Genomic DNA, 16,438 nt, shown 5'->3' with positions numbered 1-16,438 from the left:
ATGCAGGAAAAAGCATTCTATTTCCTGCATTAGCCGTCCTGCGGCCCCTGCAAGCTGCATGAGAACCAGGGCATTAAGGTAATAGAATAAGGGGTTGCCCATTTAGGACTGAGATGAGAGAAATTTCTTCACTCAAAGGGTTGTGAACCTTTGGGATTCTTTACCCCAGTTAGCAGTGGACACACTATCCTTGGGTGTGTTCACAACAAAGATTGATAAAGTTTTGGATACTAAGTGAATAAAATAAAGTGATATCGCTATTGGGTCACAAAGTACAGCTGAGATAAAAAGCCATGCATGATTTTACTGAATGGCAGGGCAGATTTGCAGGTGGGGTGGCTGAATATTCCAGTTTAGAACCATCCTTTATGTTCTTAGTAATCAATTGACATACATAAGAGATGTGAAAAGGTGCTATATCAATTTTAAATATAATATTTTTCAACAAAATTCAACAAGCTGTCTAATTCTTGCAAATTTGCTAAGAATGTCCTGCTTTATATACCAACCTCTCTTGCCTGGTTGTTGCCTGAGGTGCTGTCGTGCTACTAGGAGGAGCAGTTTCAACATCATCTACTGGTGAGGTACACACAGGTTTACTCGAGGCAAACTCCAAGGCATACTGGAGAACATCTGCCAGCGGGAATCGTTTGGGACCAGAACCATAGCTTAGATACCTGTAAAGAGAAAAAGAAAGTCAATGGGATTAGGGAGAGGAAAGAAAGGAGAGAGGGGGAGAGGGAGAAGGGAGGCAATGAAAGAAAAAAATTCAAAAGAAAAATTTAGTTAAAAAAGAAAAATACTGAGAGAGATCTCCCACCCTACATCAAAGTTTAAAAGTTTAAAGTTTATTTATTAGTGTCACAAGTAGGCTTACGTTAATACGGCAAGAAGTTACTGTGAAAATTGTGGCTCTCCGACACCTGTTCTGGCACACTGAGGGAGAATTTAGCATGGCCAATGTATCTAACCCGCACATCTTTTGGATTCTAGGATGAAACCAGAACATCCGGAGGAAACCCACACAGGCAAGGGGAGAACATACAGACACCGCATTGACAGTGACCCAAAAATTGGGAATCGAACCTGGGTTTGCTAGCGCTGTGAGGCAGCAGTGTTAACCACTGTACTATCATATCACCATCTAACCAGATCACAATATCCTATTACTTATACTTTCTCCCTCCTGGGTTTTTCTCATGCCATTTTAAAATGCAGCTATTCCAAATTCTGACAGAAAGAATTGGCATAACCTCAGCACAAAAGAGCTGATGTTTATCTATTAGACTCTTATCAGGTTACATCACTGGGACAAGATTATTCTTAGCTCATTTCGAATTATCAAATCTCAAATCACAATTCTTGCTTGCATACCTTTCCAACCGCTGCTGCAACACGGTAAGGTGCTCTTTCAGCCGTCGTATCTCTTCCCGTTTGATTCTGGTGATTTCTCGGTTTTTATCCATGTATCTGCATTTTTAAACAGTCACACCATGGAATTAAGAAATTCTCATTCCCAAAAGCATGGGAATCAAAGGCATCAAGCTGGCGGGTATCAGAATTATATAGGGAGAAGGCCATTTGGTCTGTTGTGCCTGTGCTAGCTCTTGAAAAGAGCCATCAAATACATCTCTGCCTTTCCCCATGGCCCTGCAATTTTATTCTTCTTTTCAAGTAAATATGGAATCCCTTTTTGAAATTTCCTATTGAATCTGCTTCCATCACCATTTCAGGTAGTGCATTCCAGGTCATAACAACTCATGATGTAAAAAACGTTCCAAGCTGTTTGCTCCTGATCTTAAATGTGTATGCTCTGGTTCCTAACAATGAAAAGAATATCCCCTTCATTATTTTAATATAAAGGTGAACATAGTGAAGGTTGAATACCCAAACCACAACCACTGCAATCTTTATATTGTGAAATAGTCTCTATTAAGAGGATATTTGATTCAGACTGAATTAATAAGATGAGCTGAGAGTCAGTGGAGTAGGGGGACCATGGGAAACGTAAGTATCGCTGCATTGTTTAATGATGTTTTTCCCAGGAGTAGTCAGGGAAGGAATGTAGTATTCCTGAATGTAATGGATCGGTTGGTGGCATCTGTACAAAAAGGGGAAAAATGATGGGAATCTATGGTAGAATCAAACTTGCATGAATAGAGCTTGGTCACAAGAGTCTGGACTTTCTTACATTGCAAACAGTCTTAACTGACAGAGCTTGGATAAAAATGAAATGCATACTTCACACATTTAGCTCAAAACCTCTGCATCCTTTAAGATGGTAAGAAGTCTCACAACATCAGGTTAAAGTCCACACATTTATTTGGGAGCAAACACCACTAGCTTTCAGGGCTTTGCCCCTTCGTCAGGTGAGTGGGGAGTTCTGGTCACAAACAGGGCACTTAAAGGCACAGACTCAGTTTACAGAATACTGATTAGAACATAAGTCTTTACAGCTAAAATAATCAAGTGAGGTAATCAAGTCTTTACAGGTACAGACAATGCGAGTGGAGAGAGGAATAATCACAGGTTAAAGAAGTGTGAATTGTCTCAAATTTCACAATCTGCTGTGGTGGGATTCAAACCCAGAGCATTACCCTGGGTCTCTGGGTTACTAGTCTAGCAACAATACACTGTTGCCACTGTCTCTGTAATGAACCATCTTACATTGTTTCACTAACAGTAAAGCACTATAAAAATGCAAGTTGACCTTTCTAAGAGCAGTGAAATACAGGCTGCTGTACCTGTCCATGTACAAGACGGATGGAAATTCCAATTTGTGATGGATCTTCTCAGGTCTTCCCAAAGCTTGATTAAATTCAAATCTGGAAAGTTCGAAGGTTAGGACAGGTGGGAGTGCAGTGAACCAGTGCTGTGGGAACAGAAGAAAAGCAGTTGCTGCAGCTGAAAATAGCAAGACAATCATTTATTGGGGGGAATGGGTGCCATAACTGTGCCAAAAAGCTGCAAGTGTTACTCAGATGCTGCGAATTTCAGATCTGCCCAGTTGCTGAAGAAATCAAACCACTGTTATTAAAGATCACAAAACCAGTCAAATATTTTATTAATTAAGCTTACTCTGTTGTTAAATCTTGCATTGTGAATATTACCCAAATTAAAGTGAACTTTCCAGCAATGTGGAGTAACATAGCTAAGAACCGCACAGCAAAGGAAGACCATTTGTCCCAACATGTCTGTTATGGAACAATTCAAAGCTAATCCACTGTCAGCCTTTCTCCACTCTTCTCAAGTATTTCATCTTCTGTTTCCAATATTTTATGCACTTTATGCTTGAAAGATGCAATTCTCTCTCCTTCACTACCAAAGTATTACATAGACCGTAACAATCTTCATTAAGAAATTTCATGCAACCTATCCTGACTCTCTCTGTGGCAACTTTAACATGACAGCCCCACATTGCCAACTCCCCAGATATTTTTTCTTTTGTCATCCTGTTAAAACTCTTCATAATTTAAAAAAAAGATCTCTTAGCTTGCTCTGTTCAAGGGCAAATAGTCCCAGTATCTCAATTTTGTTCCTCAACGTAGATTATAATCATTAATATCACCCCTGCTGAATCTGGAAAATTGGTAAAGCAGTTATTTTTATGAGACTGCCTTAGGTAAAGTTTGTTAGTGACCGTCAGCATTTCTTTCCAACCAATAGTGCAGCTCTCTCTATTCGGAGTGTCAGTGATATGCCCTCTATTTTTTTTTCAAGCCTTATAGTGTAGAAATTATGAATACTGAAGCAGGGGTGGGGGGGGACTACATCTGGTCATTGGGGAAGAGAATGTCGTTCTAAAGAGAGAATAGGATCTCAGGAGGGGGAATGAATGTTGAGTTATTTCTGGAAAAAGCTGTGGCATTTATTCCACCTGCTGATTTTTTATATTGGAAATTTATGAATTCTGAAATAATAAACCAGCTCACCATTTTTAAAGGAATTTGCCTCTCACAATGTATACAAAATTAAATGGGGGAGATCTAGTGCTTGGAAGTAGCCACACTTTAAAATGTCCCATGAAATAACTTCACAAGAAACTGCATTACTATTTCAAGACCTGGCTAAGAATCCTAAACTTTTCACGAACACCCCAGAAACATCTGTGCGTTTTTAATTTGTCCAATTGTCTTTGGGATCAATCTTCCTTTCACAATTCTACAAAACTATCTGCAGCTGAACAAACAGATAAGTGGAAATTAAATGGTCCAAAAATTCACTTACTAGCTCTTAATAACTTAAGAATTCTTAACCTACTAATTCTTCGTAATAACTCCATTACCTTACCTCCTGCAAGCTGCTTCCCACACCACTTGCTGCCCCAACCTACTCACCATCTTTATCAACTCGTCACTTCCCTCTCAAATCTCCCATTTGCCAATCATCCCACTCACCATCTCGTTCTTGCTTGCTGTTTCCTACGTGACCCATTCGCTCATTACCTCTCCCTTTCATCAGCTCTCCCATTTGATGCCCCTCTCTCTTGAGCACTCATTGCAAGCAAGGACAGCAACAAGGAGGAAGCGATTGAGGCTGCAAATGATGGGTTGGGGGGTGAGGGTGCCAAGGGGATGGGGTGGCACCAAGTGGGAGCAGGAGCTGAGGGGGACAATTAAGCAGCCAGAGATGCATTGTGTGGGCCGCAGAAAAGGCGAAAGCTGGGTGATTCAGGCATCAGACACATACACAAGAGAATCTTGGCTGTTGAGTCTACCTGACTAATGCTGCCAGGCTTTCATTATACAGCACTCCAATACACTGTCTCAAGTATTGGGTAAAAGTGGATTTTTAATAAAAAGCTTTATCGATATCTAATAATGATTTGCACTTTCCAATATCCTGATATTGAAAAGGTTTGATCTGTTGGGAGCCTCGAGACCAAGTCTGCTCCATTTGTCCACTGACACATAATCAACAGAAGGCAATGCTACACGATGGATATAATCTCATGGAAGTATCGTTTTCACCAATCAATAGCTGCATTATAAGATGGGGTGGGATGGGACAGAGCGGTGTGCCGAGAGTGGATTTAATACAGACAGAGATAGATAGGTTCTTGATTAATAAGGGGGTCAGGGGTTATGGAGAAAAGGCAGGAGATTGGGGATGAAAAAAATAACAGCCATGATTGAATGGCAGAGCAGACTTGTTGGGCCGAGTGGCCTAATTCTGCTCCTATATCTTATGGTCTTATAGATACGCTCAACTGAAGTGTGCTTTAAATAAAAAGAGATTGCTTTGAAATTGTCTTTTCCTTTGCTATAGTGACTCATTGTGTCAATTCTTTTGAGCAGAGCAAGAAGCTTCACATTGACCATGCTACTGAACTAACTAGAAGATGCAGCAACATTTTTCGACCCACCTCTTGTCCAGATTTTGCAGAGTTGGCAGAATTTTCTGCCTGTAAGGACTCAATCTCGCCTTCAACCATCGCAGCTTCAAGGCACTCATGAAGATCCTTAAATCCATTCACTTGCAGTGGGTACTGTCCAAACATCTCTGAATTCTCAAACTTTTTTCCTGTTGCAAAATTAAAGGTACGTAAGTTTAAACTGAATTGGTTAAGATTTCCAGAACTAGTGCTGCCTTTTAGTACGGTTCAATATGATAAACTGCATGCCTGTTTTTTCAAAAAATAAAGTGTCTTCGTCACTGACAGAGTTGTGGAAGAAAGTGTGGCTGAGCCATGCAGGCAGGGAAAGCAAGATCAATTCTCCAAGTGAGCGGATTTGAGTCATGGCGGACAATAGGGTAGTGACAATTACCCTCATTAATCCTGAGCCAGGGTGGGAAAACCAGGAAGGGCACCCACAGCTCACCAAATCAAGGGACCAGTGTGTGAAGTGCTGATGTTTGCTTATGTCAGAAAAGGCTTTGAAAGCAATGCCAATCATGATAGAACACCTTAACATTCGCAAATTCCATTTCCTCACCCAATACCACCCCTTGCTGGTATCTTCTCTCAATTCTATATTAACTAGTACTTTTTTCAGTCCTCATTTTTGAGTGCCTTTCCAACAAGGATCACAGAAAGAGCTTTATTCGAGTCTCATTTGCGAGCAAGGGGGGAGCTTTATATCAAACGTGCGCTGTACCTGTCCTGGGAGTGTCTGATGGGAACTGTATAGAAGGAGCTATACGCTGTATCTTAACCCATGATACACCTGCACTGGACGTGTTTGACGGGGACAATGTAGAGGGAGCTTTACCCTGTATCTAATCTCGTGCTATACATAAGAACATAAGAAATAGGAGCAGGAGTAGGCCATCTAGCCCCTCGAGCCTGCCCCGCCATTCAATAAGATCATGGCTGATCTGTCGTGGCTCAGTTCCACATTCCCGCCCTCTCCCCATAACCCTTAATCCCCTCACTTATCAAAAACCCATCAACCCGCGTCTTAAAAATATTTAGCGAGGCAGCCTCCACCACTTCAACGGGCAGAGAATTCCAGAGATTCACCACCCTTTGAGTGAAGAAGTTCCTCCTCAACTCCATTCTAAACCGCCCCCCCTTTATCTTGAGGCTGTGCCCCCTAGTCCTACTGTCCTTTCTGAGTGGGAAGAGTCTCTCCACCTCTATCCTATCCATCCCATTCATCATCTTATATGTCTCAATGAGATCTCCCCTCATTCTTCTAAACTCTAAAGAGTACAAGACTGGTTTATTTAGCCTCTCCTCATAGCTCAACCCCCTCAACTCCGGTATCAGCCTAGTAAACCTCCTCTGTACTCCCTCCAAGGCCAAAATATCCTTGCATAAGTGCGGCGACCAAAACTGCACACAGTACTCCAGCTGCCTGTCCTGGGAGTGCTTGATGGGGACAATGTAGAGGGAGTTTTACCCTGTATCTAACCCTCTGCTGTACCTGTCTGTTCAAAACACTGGTGAGCAACGTACCGGTCTGTTCAAAACACTGGTGAGCAACGTCACAGCAGGTCTGCTTAAAACCAGCACTGAACAATGCCACAGGAGGTCAGGTTCAGCACAATAGTGAGCAATGCCACAGGTGGTCAGGTTCAGCACAACAATGAGCAATGCCAGTGGAGATCAGCTGAGTGAACAATGCTACAGGATGTCATATTTAGTACCTGTACCTGTCCTGGAATGTTAATGAGAAAATACTGATAGAGTTTTGTTCTAAATGTGCTGCGCATGATGCACTGCTTGACTGTAAAAAGTGAAGCCCAGAAGAAAAGATAAGCTAAACCTTTTCCACTGGCTGTAAAATGGTATTAAAAATTAAAGTTTGCTGAACCATAGTTAAATGGAGGGTCCAGGTATAATGCATCTAAGCTTGCTGATGATACAAACACAGGTAGCATTTCTGTATGTAAAAAGGTGGAAGGATAAGCGCGAGGAGGATATAAGGCGGCTGCAAATGAATACAGACCAGTTAAACGTGTGGGAAGATTGTGGCAGATGGAGTATAATGTGGGAAGTGTAAAAATTATCCATGTTGGTCAGAAGAACGGAAGAGCAGAATATTTTTAAAAATGTGCGAGACTGACAAATGTTGGGTTTCTGAGAGATTTGAATGTCCTTGCACGCAGACCACAAAGTTAACATGCAAGTACAGCAAGCAATTCAGAAAGTAAAGCGTATGCAAAACTTTAATGCAAGGGGTTTGTAATACAACGAAAAAGGAGGACCGCTTTAAATATAGAGGGATTTTGTGATATACAGTGCATAGTTTTGGCCTCCTTACCCCAAGAAGGATATTCTTGGCTTAGCGGGTACGCAACAAGAGTTTACTAGATTTGTTTTGAGGACAGAGGGTTGTCCCATTAAAACAGATTGAGTAGAATGGACAGAGAATGCTGGAAAAACCCAGCAGGTCTGGCAACATCCTTTTAAGCGAGAGAAAATAGATTTAACATCCTGAACGTTTGGCTCTTCACCAGAAGAGAGGGAGAAATGTTTTAGATATGAAACTGCAGCTGAGAGAGAATGCAACAAGATGTAGCAACCTTAAGAACAAAAGACAGATGACCTGGTGGGGAAGGTAGGTTATTGCATTGAGACAATAAATCTACGGAATACTTTGAAAAAGTGATTCAGGATGGAGGTGAAAGGTCAATGTCTAAAGTTGTTGAACTCAATGTTGAGCCTGGGGGTTGCTCTAACATGCCTAATTGGCAGATGAAATGCCAATCCTCCAGCTTGCGTTGGGCTTCACTGGAACAGTGCAGCAGCCCAAGAACAGACCTTGCTCTCGTGCCCAAGTGGCTGTCCTTGGGCTGCTGCAATGTTCCAGTGAAGCCCAAAGCAAGCTGGGAAGCGGCATCATGTTACAGGCCTCAGGGCTCAACACTGAGTTCAACAATTTTAGATAGTGACTTTTCTCCTCCATCTTAAATCCCCTTTAAAAAAAATACATTCATTGTCGCAATGTAATAACGCCTCCCATCTGTCTTTTGTTCTAGTTGCAATCTCTCTCAGCTACAGCTTAATATCTGATATTTCTTTCTCCATTTAGTTCTGATAAAGAACCAAACAGACTCAAAATGTCAACTGTGTTTCCTCTCTGCAGATGCTGCCAGACCGGCTGAATTTTCCAGAATTCTCTGTTTTTGTTTCAGATTCCAGCATCGGCAGTATTTTGCTTATTTGAGTACAATGGGCTTTTATATTCAGGAGTTTAATAAAAAGAAGAGGAAGTAGTAATCTCATTGAAACATATAAAGTTATTAAAGGAATTCACAGGGTAGGTGCTAAGAGACTGTTTTTCCTGGCTGGAGAGTCCTGAAATGAAAATTACAAGGGGGCACAAGTTCAAGATAAGGGGGGAAAGGTTCAGTGGAGATGTGCTAGGGAGGATTTGTTTTACACTGAGTGTGGTATTGGCCAACAATGCACTGCCAAGTGAGGTGGTTCAGGCAGACACATTAGCAACGTTTAGGACTCACCTGGATAGATATATGAGCAGACAGGGAAATAGAGGGATACAGGCGATTGGTCTAGAACATGATCGGCACATGCCTGGAGGGCCAAAATGCCTGCTCCTGTGCTGTTCTTTGAAATAAAGATGATAATTTCTGAATAAGAGGTCAGTTATTTAAAAGTGAGGTGAGGAGAGGCGTCTTCACTTGAAAATTAGTGAACTTTGAACTTCAGTTCAGAAAATTGTGGTTGCTCAGACATGGAATATATTTAAGAAAATTGATAGATTCTTGGCCTATAAAAGGAATTCAGGAATGTGGGGGTTGGGGGGAAGGTGAGTTGGTGTCAAAGTTTAGCCATCACCTTACTGAACAGTGGAGTCGGCTCGAGGGATAGTATGGGCTATTCCTGTTGTTTCTGATGTACATTACCTTCGTGCATCCCCACAGCCAGGAACCGCCCATAGAAAAGCTCCACCATTGGATTCTTTGGTTTCTCACCATCCCTGACAACATAAAGAAAAAGCTCACAATATGTACCCGAATAATGCTGAATAAGTAAAGATAGCATCACGCAGCCATTCCGTCCTCTGGGCCTGTCCCAGCCTCTTGAGAGGACTTTCCAATTAGTCACACTCGCCCAGTTCATTCCCCAGAGCCCTACAAATTCCTCCTTCACATCAAATATTTATCCAGTTGTAAGCTGCTACAAAATTTGTTTCCACCAATTTTTCAGGTAGCATATGTCTGATTCTTTCAGATTCATAATGTTGGCCCCCAGAAAAAGAAATTAAATGCTGCAGATCCAGAGTGAAAACAGGAAATTTTGCAAATTTGTACAGCTGCAAACAAAACATAATTTAAGTTTCAAGCAACATTTTCAGAACAACCTTTCCAGGACTTTGCATTTCATCTGCCACCTGTTTTGTACACTTCAGACAGCATTAAGGTGGCCAATGCCCACTTCTCCTGACAATAAATGCCAAATACTACTGGCTGCTTGATCATGGAGGTGCAGTGCCTGGCTTCAAATGAGGTTACACTGAATACAACTGTTTTCCAGGGTACCAGTAAACTTCAGCTTAAAAACACCAGTCAATAACAGCACAGATGATGAGCTTAAAAATACCAGTAAGCAATGCCACAGGAAGTCATCTTAAAAACACCAGCAAGCAACTCCACAGGAAGTCAACTAGTGAGCAATGCCAAAGGAGGTTAGTTCAAAACACTGGTGGGCAACGTCACAGTAGGTCTGCTTAAAATTAGCCGTGAGCAATGCCACAGGAGGTCTGATTTAGCACAGCACTGCGCAATGCCACAGGTGGTCAGGTTCAGCACAACAGTGAGCAATGCCACAGGTGGTCAGGTTCAGCACAACAGTGAGCAATGCCAGTGGAGATCAGCTGAGTGAACAATGCTACAGGATGTCATATTCAGTTTTTTCTTAAAAATCATACCAAGCTTACCGCTCTTCTTCTGTTTTGACCTGAAAGGCATCCTCTAACCAGTCCAAAAGCTTGTGTGTAAACTCACTCACATCTTGCTGCAGAAAGACAGACGGAAAAAGACTGAATAAAAGGTTAACCACTTACACAGGATGATCCATGAAGTATCACTTTTAGAACCATAAAAAAGTTACAGCACAGGAGGCTATTCAGCCCATTTTATCCGTGCCAACCCAAGAACATTTGGGTGTTCTTTCTAATCCCACTTTCCTGCTCCTGGCCCTGTAGCTCTCAGCTCCTAAAGGTGCAGATCCAGGTACTTTTTAAAATAATTTAGGGTTTCTGCATCCACCACCAATTCGGGCAGTGAATTCCAGACACCCACCACCCTTTGTGTAAAAAAAAAAGTTCTTCCTCATGTCCCCGCTACACCTTTCACCAGTTATCTTGAATCTATGTCTGCTGGTTCTAGAATTCTCTACCAAGGGAAACAATTTTATCCTGTCCATTCTATCTCTTCCCCTCATAATTCTGTACACCTCCACCAACTCATCCCTCAGCCGCCTTTGTTCTAAGGAAAATAATCCCAACCTATCCAATTTCTCCGGAGGTATGTTTTCGAAGCCCTGGCAACATTCTTGTCAACTTCCTCTGCACTCTCTGCGGATTATATCCAATTATATCCTTCCTGTAATATGGTGACCAGAACTGCACACAAGACTCCAGTTGTGGCCTCACCAGTGTTTTTTTACCAATCCAACATTATACCCTTGTATATTCTCTATTTCTGTCAATGAAGAAGAGCATTCCATATGCCACCTTTACAATCTTGTCTACTCAAACATAGAACATAGAACATTTCAGCGCAGAACAGGCCCTTCGGCCCACGATGTTGCGCCGACCAGTTAAAAAACAATGACCCACTAACCTAAACCAATCCCTTTCCATCCATAAACCTATCCACAGATCTCTTATACGCCCCCAAACTAGGCGCATTTACAACCTCAGCAGGCAGGGCATTCCAATCCCTCACCACCCGCTGGGTAAAGAACCTACCCCTGACATCCGTCCTATAACTACCACCCCTTAATTTAAAGCCATGCCCCCTCGTGCTAGCTTTCTCCATCCGAGGAAAAAGGCTATCACTGTCCACCCTATCTAAACCTCTAATCATCTTATATGTTTCAATAAGATCCCCTCTTAGCCGCCTTCTTTCCAGCGAAAACAATCCCAAATCCCTCAGTCTCTCCTCATAGGACCTCCCCTCCATACCAGGCAACATCCTGGTAAACCTCCTCTGCACCCTCTCCAAAGCCTCCACATCCTTCCTGTAATGTGGGGACCAGAACTGCACACAGTACTCCAAGTGCGGCCACACCAGAGTTGTGTACAGTTGCAACATGACGCTGCGAAACTGCTGCCTTTAACATAGTAAAGCATCCCACAGGACCATTAAGATGGAATCTGACATCAACCCAAATAAGGTGATACAGGGACAGGCAATTTCTGACAGACACAATTTTTTTTCCACGCAGCTGGTATGGGAAATGGAGAAAATGTTAATGGTAGGTGCCTGAAATGGAGCTGTACAAGACTGTTAGCTAGAGTTCCACAGTAAATGTTTCTCTCCAGCATCTTGTCCAAGTGATCACTCCATGTATGAATGTGACGAGTGTTGATCGTGTATTTGCATTGAATTTAATTGATTTGTTATTGTCACATGTATTAGGATACAGTGAAAAGTATTGTTTCTTGTGGGCTATACAGACAAAACATACTGTTCATAGAGTACATAGGGGAGAAGACAAGGACAGGGTGAAGAAAATAATGCTGCAGTTACCGATAGAGTGAGGAGAAAGATCAGCTTAATATGTGATAAGACCATTCAAAAGTCTGATGGCACAGGGAGGAAGCTGTTCTTGAGTTATTTGGCATGCATTTTCAGACTTTTGTATTTTTTTCCCAATGGAAGAAGGTGGAAGAGAGAATGTCCAGTGCATGCGAGTCCTTGACCATGCTGGTTGCTTTCCCAAGACAGTGGGAAGTGTAGACAGTGTCAATGGATGGGAGGTATTTAAGACAGGACAGCAGATGCCTCTCTAACTCTCTCCAATCTCTAGCATAGTTCACTACAGTGGCAACCTTAACTGGTATTTGAAAGTGCTGAGACCAATTGCAGTCTCTAAACTATGAGCCACATAGAGAGACTGAACTTGCCACTTTCTGGTCTGGATGCCTGTTACATCTTGCACTGAATCAACAGGAACTAAAGGAATTAGGTGCAGGATAGACTTATTGCACATTTAAATAATTTTCCAATCTCAGTCCTTCTCAAATCCTACCTGCTGCAAGTCATTAGATTTGAAAGTATCCTTCAGTATTTCAACCGCTCTCGAAGGATCCACATATTTCCTCTTGGAGCTGACCATTAACGCAAAAAGATGCCTCAATTCACGCATAAAAGGAAGATTTCGTCGTTCCTGCAAATTGTGGAAAGAAAATGAACACAAGTTCCAGTGATACCCTCAAAAGCAGATTATTCATTCAGAAAAAATTGGAAAGAAGAGGGAAGAAGAGCAAAAACATGTTATGATAAGGAGATTTAGTGCCAGGGTTAAGGCAAGGAAGAAATGAAAACACATTCTGCAAGTGGGTGGTAGCCTTTGCAAAACGCTGAGTTCTATCACAGAAACAGATTTTATCTGAGATATGGCTCATTAAAGACAACAAATACAGTCATTGCACAGAGGCCACATGAAGATTAGTGCCTTGGAGGGATAAAGGGCTGACAGAACAGATGAAACATATGACAGCTACAGCGCAGAAGAATGAGGGCTGCAGATGCCCGGAAACACCATCAGCTCAAACTGTACGTATCACCCAGCTTGGATCTATATCAGCTGCTCCATCATCATCGGTGGATAAAAATCATGGAATGTTGGCATTCATTTTGAGGGAACTTGAATGCAAGAGCAGGGAGGGGGCAATGGCCTAATGGTATTATCACTAGGTTATTAATCCAGAAACTCAGCTAATGGTCTGGGGACCCGGATTCGAATCCCACCATAGCAGACGGTGGAATCTGAATTCAATAAAATAAATCCGGAATCAAGAATTTAATAATGACATGAAACCATTATTGATTCTCAGAAAAACCCATCTGGTTCACTAATGTCCTTTAGGGAAGGAAATCTGCTGTCCTTGCCCAGTCTGACCTACATGTGACTCCAGAGCCACAGCAAGACTCTTAACTTTCTCTGAACAAGAGCAACTAGAGATGGGCAATAAAATACTGGCCAGCCAGCAATGTCTATGTCCAAAGAATGAACAAAATAAAAAATACTGCTGAGGCTTTAAAAGGCTCAGGTCAGACCACATTTGGAGTATTGCGAGCAATTTTGGGCCCTGTACCTAAGGAAGGATGTGCTGGCCTTGGAGAGGATCCAGAGGAAGTTCACAAGAATGATCCTGGGCATGAAAAGCTTGACCAATGAAGAGCATTTGAGGACTCTGGGTCTGTACTCCATGGATGAATGGGGGATCTCATTGAAACTTACTAGAATACCGAAAGGTCCGGATAGAGTGGACGTGGGACAGATGTTTCCATTAGTAGGAGAGACTAGGATCCAAGGACACAGCCTTAGAGTAAAGGGACAACCCTTTGGAAACGAGATGAGGAGGAATTTCTTCAGCCAGAGGGTAGTGAATCTGTGGAATTTATTGCCACGCAAGGCTGTGGAGGCCAGGTCACTGAGTGTACTTAAAACAGATATAGGTAGGTTCTTGATTGCTAAGAGGATTAAAAGTTACTCGGAAAAGGCCAGACAACTGGCTTGAGGAACTTCGGTCATGATTGACTGGTGGAGCAGACTCAAGGGGTCGAATGGCCTAATTCTGCTCCTATATCTTATGATCTTAACTCCCTGCCTAACATACTGTGGGAGCACCTATACCACATTGATTGCAACTGTTCAAGAAAACATTGCACCACCATCTTCTCAGGAGTAATACCCACATGTTAAAGACTGAGTGAAAAAGCAAACCACTGAGCCAGTAACTTCAGGGAGAAAATGATGTGGAGATGCCAGTTTTGGACTGGGGTGGACAAGCTGATGAGGTCACACAATATCAGGTTATGGCCCAACCTGACTTCATCTGACGAAGGAGCAGCGCTCCGAAAGCTTGGGACTTCAAACAAACCTGTTGGACTATAGAACATAGAACAGTACAATGCAGTACAGGCCCTTCGGCCCTCAATGTTGTGCCGAGCTACATCCAAACCCAAGATCAAGCTATCCCACTCCCTATAACTTGGTACAGTGTGACCTCTCAGAGAAAAGAGCTCCCTCCAAAAATGTTTTTAAAGTAGTAATTAAAGGTAACTAATTTTGTAAATCAGTGCAACTGATTATTTTATGAGACATCCACTGTTCTATTCCAGAAAGCCAAGTGGCAAAGGATAGAACCAGAGTCAATTTTTCTATCCCTTTATTAGCTTTTATTCAGAGACATATTATAATCATGCCCCTCCTAACCCAACAACTAGTTTCAGTCTGTTCCTACCAATCAATGCCTGCACTTGCATACAATCAACAAAAATTTATGTACAATTCATACTCTGTCGTTACTGAGCGATTTCCTTCTTAAAATCAGATCCAGGTTCAGGGATTTTTGGGCTACTCTAAATCCTAACAGGATTTTAATCTCTCAGGTCTAACTATGCTTTCTTGAAAAACCATGCAACAACATTTGATGCAATGCTCCTAACTTCTGGCTAGTTACTTGCTCCCAGTGCCAGGCAACAGTTGAGCAGTCAGCAGAGTAACAGGCCCCATTAAAATAATTGCAGTACAATTACAAAAGACACAAGTTATCTTGGGAGCCTAGATCCAATACAGATGCTATAGGTGAACAACTGCAAATGTCGAAATTAAAGCATTATAGTTGGGCTTAAGGGAAAGAAAGCAAGAGAAATTTGATCAAGTTTATCATGAAATGTTAATTGCACAGAATGGGCCAACATACAAATTGATGTACATGGTATCTCTTTACCAATCTTCACCATACCTCCTAACATTGGCAGGGACACACACGAGATATTCAACCATGGAGGTCATCATGGTCAAATAAGATCTCGTGCTCACTTGACATGTACAGCATATAATTTCCAGCCGCAGTCTATAATTATTACTATGAACAGGAACCCTGCCTGATTTTCTTCTCTCTGGTTCAGAAACGCTGAGGCCTTGAGCATCACACCCTGAGCTGATATCATCTGATTTAGCACAGTCCATGAATTGAGCCCACTCACACTGTACTAATAGCAGGTAGGGTGCTGCCTTCTCAACACACACACACATCTTTGTGGTAGAGCTGTGCTATTCAGAGAAGCAGGAAGGAAGAAGAGGATACCAAAGACAGACCTCGTTTACCAGAGGTTGTTGGGGGCAGGGGCAGATAAAGAAGATGAGGCTAATTTAAGAACACAATCACAAGTGACTTGTTATTCTATTTTAGTACAACTCTGGGGTCAAGGTAATTGTTCTCTGTCTGGGCTGGAGAAAAAGACTGGGAGAAGAAACCATCTCTCACACTAAGGGAAGTTTACTATCTGATTCTTCCAGAATGTACATCCTAAAAACGTCAGTGGCCATGACTGTTTGTCTCATTCCAGATCCTCGTAAACCAAGCAGTGCAGCAAAAAAACTGCTTTTAATTTTGTTAAAACAATCTGCACAAGGGCATATAGCATGGATGATGTGAAGACTTGAATAAAGAAGCCATACTACAGGGGCAGATTGAACGACAGGAGGAAGAGGGGTAGACCACAAGACATAGGAGCAGAATTAGGCCACTCAGTCCATCGAGTCCGCTCCGCCATTCAATCACGGCCGAGATTTTTCTCATCCTAGTCTCCTGCCTTTTCCCCATAGCCTCTGATTCCCTTAATCAATCAAGAACCTATCTATCTCTGTCTTAAAGGCACTCAATGATCTGGCCTCCACAACCTTTGTGGCAAAGAGTTCCACAGATTCATCACTCTCTGGCTGAAGAAATTCCTCCTCATCTGTTTAAAGGACTGCCCTTTTAGAATGAGGTTGTGCCCTCTG

General features: G+C 42.3%; 1 protein-coding gene across 3 annotated transcripts in view; it reads right to left on the bottom strand.

Annotated features, from left to right (window-relative positions):
- Nucleotides 1-16,438, bottom strand: part of usp25 (ubiquitin specific peptidase 25) — a 161,375-nt gene that overhangs the window by 73,075 nt on the left and 71,862 nt on the right. For all 3 annotated transcript variants that reach the window (XM_080203374.1, XM_080203375.1, XM_080203376.1), the window contains exons 7-13: nt 12,671-12,808; nt 10,350-10,426; nt 9,316-9,389; nt 5,366-5,523; nt 2,745-2,872; nt 1,375-1,470; nt 510-677 (exon numbers count right to left, since the gene is read on the bottom strand). In XM_080203374.1, coding sequence (XP_080059500.1) covers nt 510-677; nt 1,375-1,470; nt 2,745-2,872; nt 5,366-5,523; nt 9,316-9,389; nt 10,350-10,426; nt 12,671-12,808 — 839 coding nt within the window. The remainder of the gene's footprint in view (nt 1-509; nt 678-1,374; nt 1,471-2,744; nt 2,873-5,365; nt 5,524-9,315; nt 9,390-10,349; nt 10,427-12,670; nt 12,809-16,438) is intronic.

This window comes from Carcharhinus amblyrhynchos, chromosome 15 (assembly GCF_965287045.1).
Source record: "Carcharhinus amblyrhynchos chromosome 15, sCarAmb.v2.hapA, whole genome shotgun sequence".
NCBI classification, from domain to species: domain Eukaryota; kingdom Metazoa; phylum Chordata; class Chondrichthyes; order Carcharhiniformes; family Carcharhinidae; genus Carcharhinus; species Carcharhinus amblyrhynchos.
This window is presented reverse-complemented; position numbering and strand designations above follow the sequence as displayed.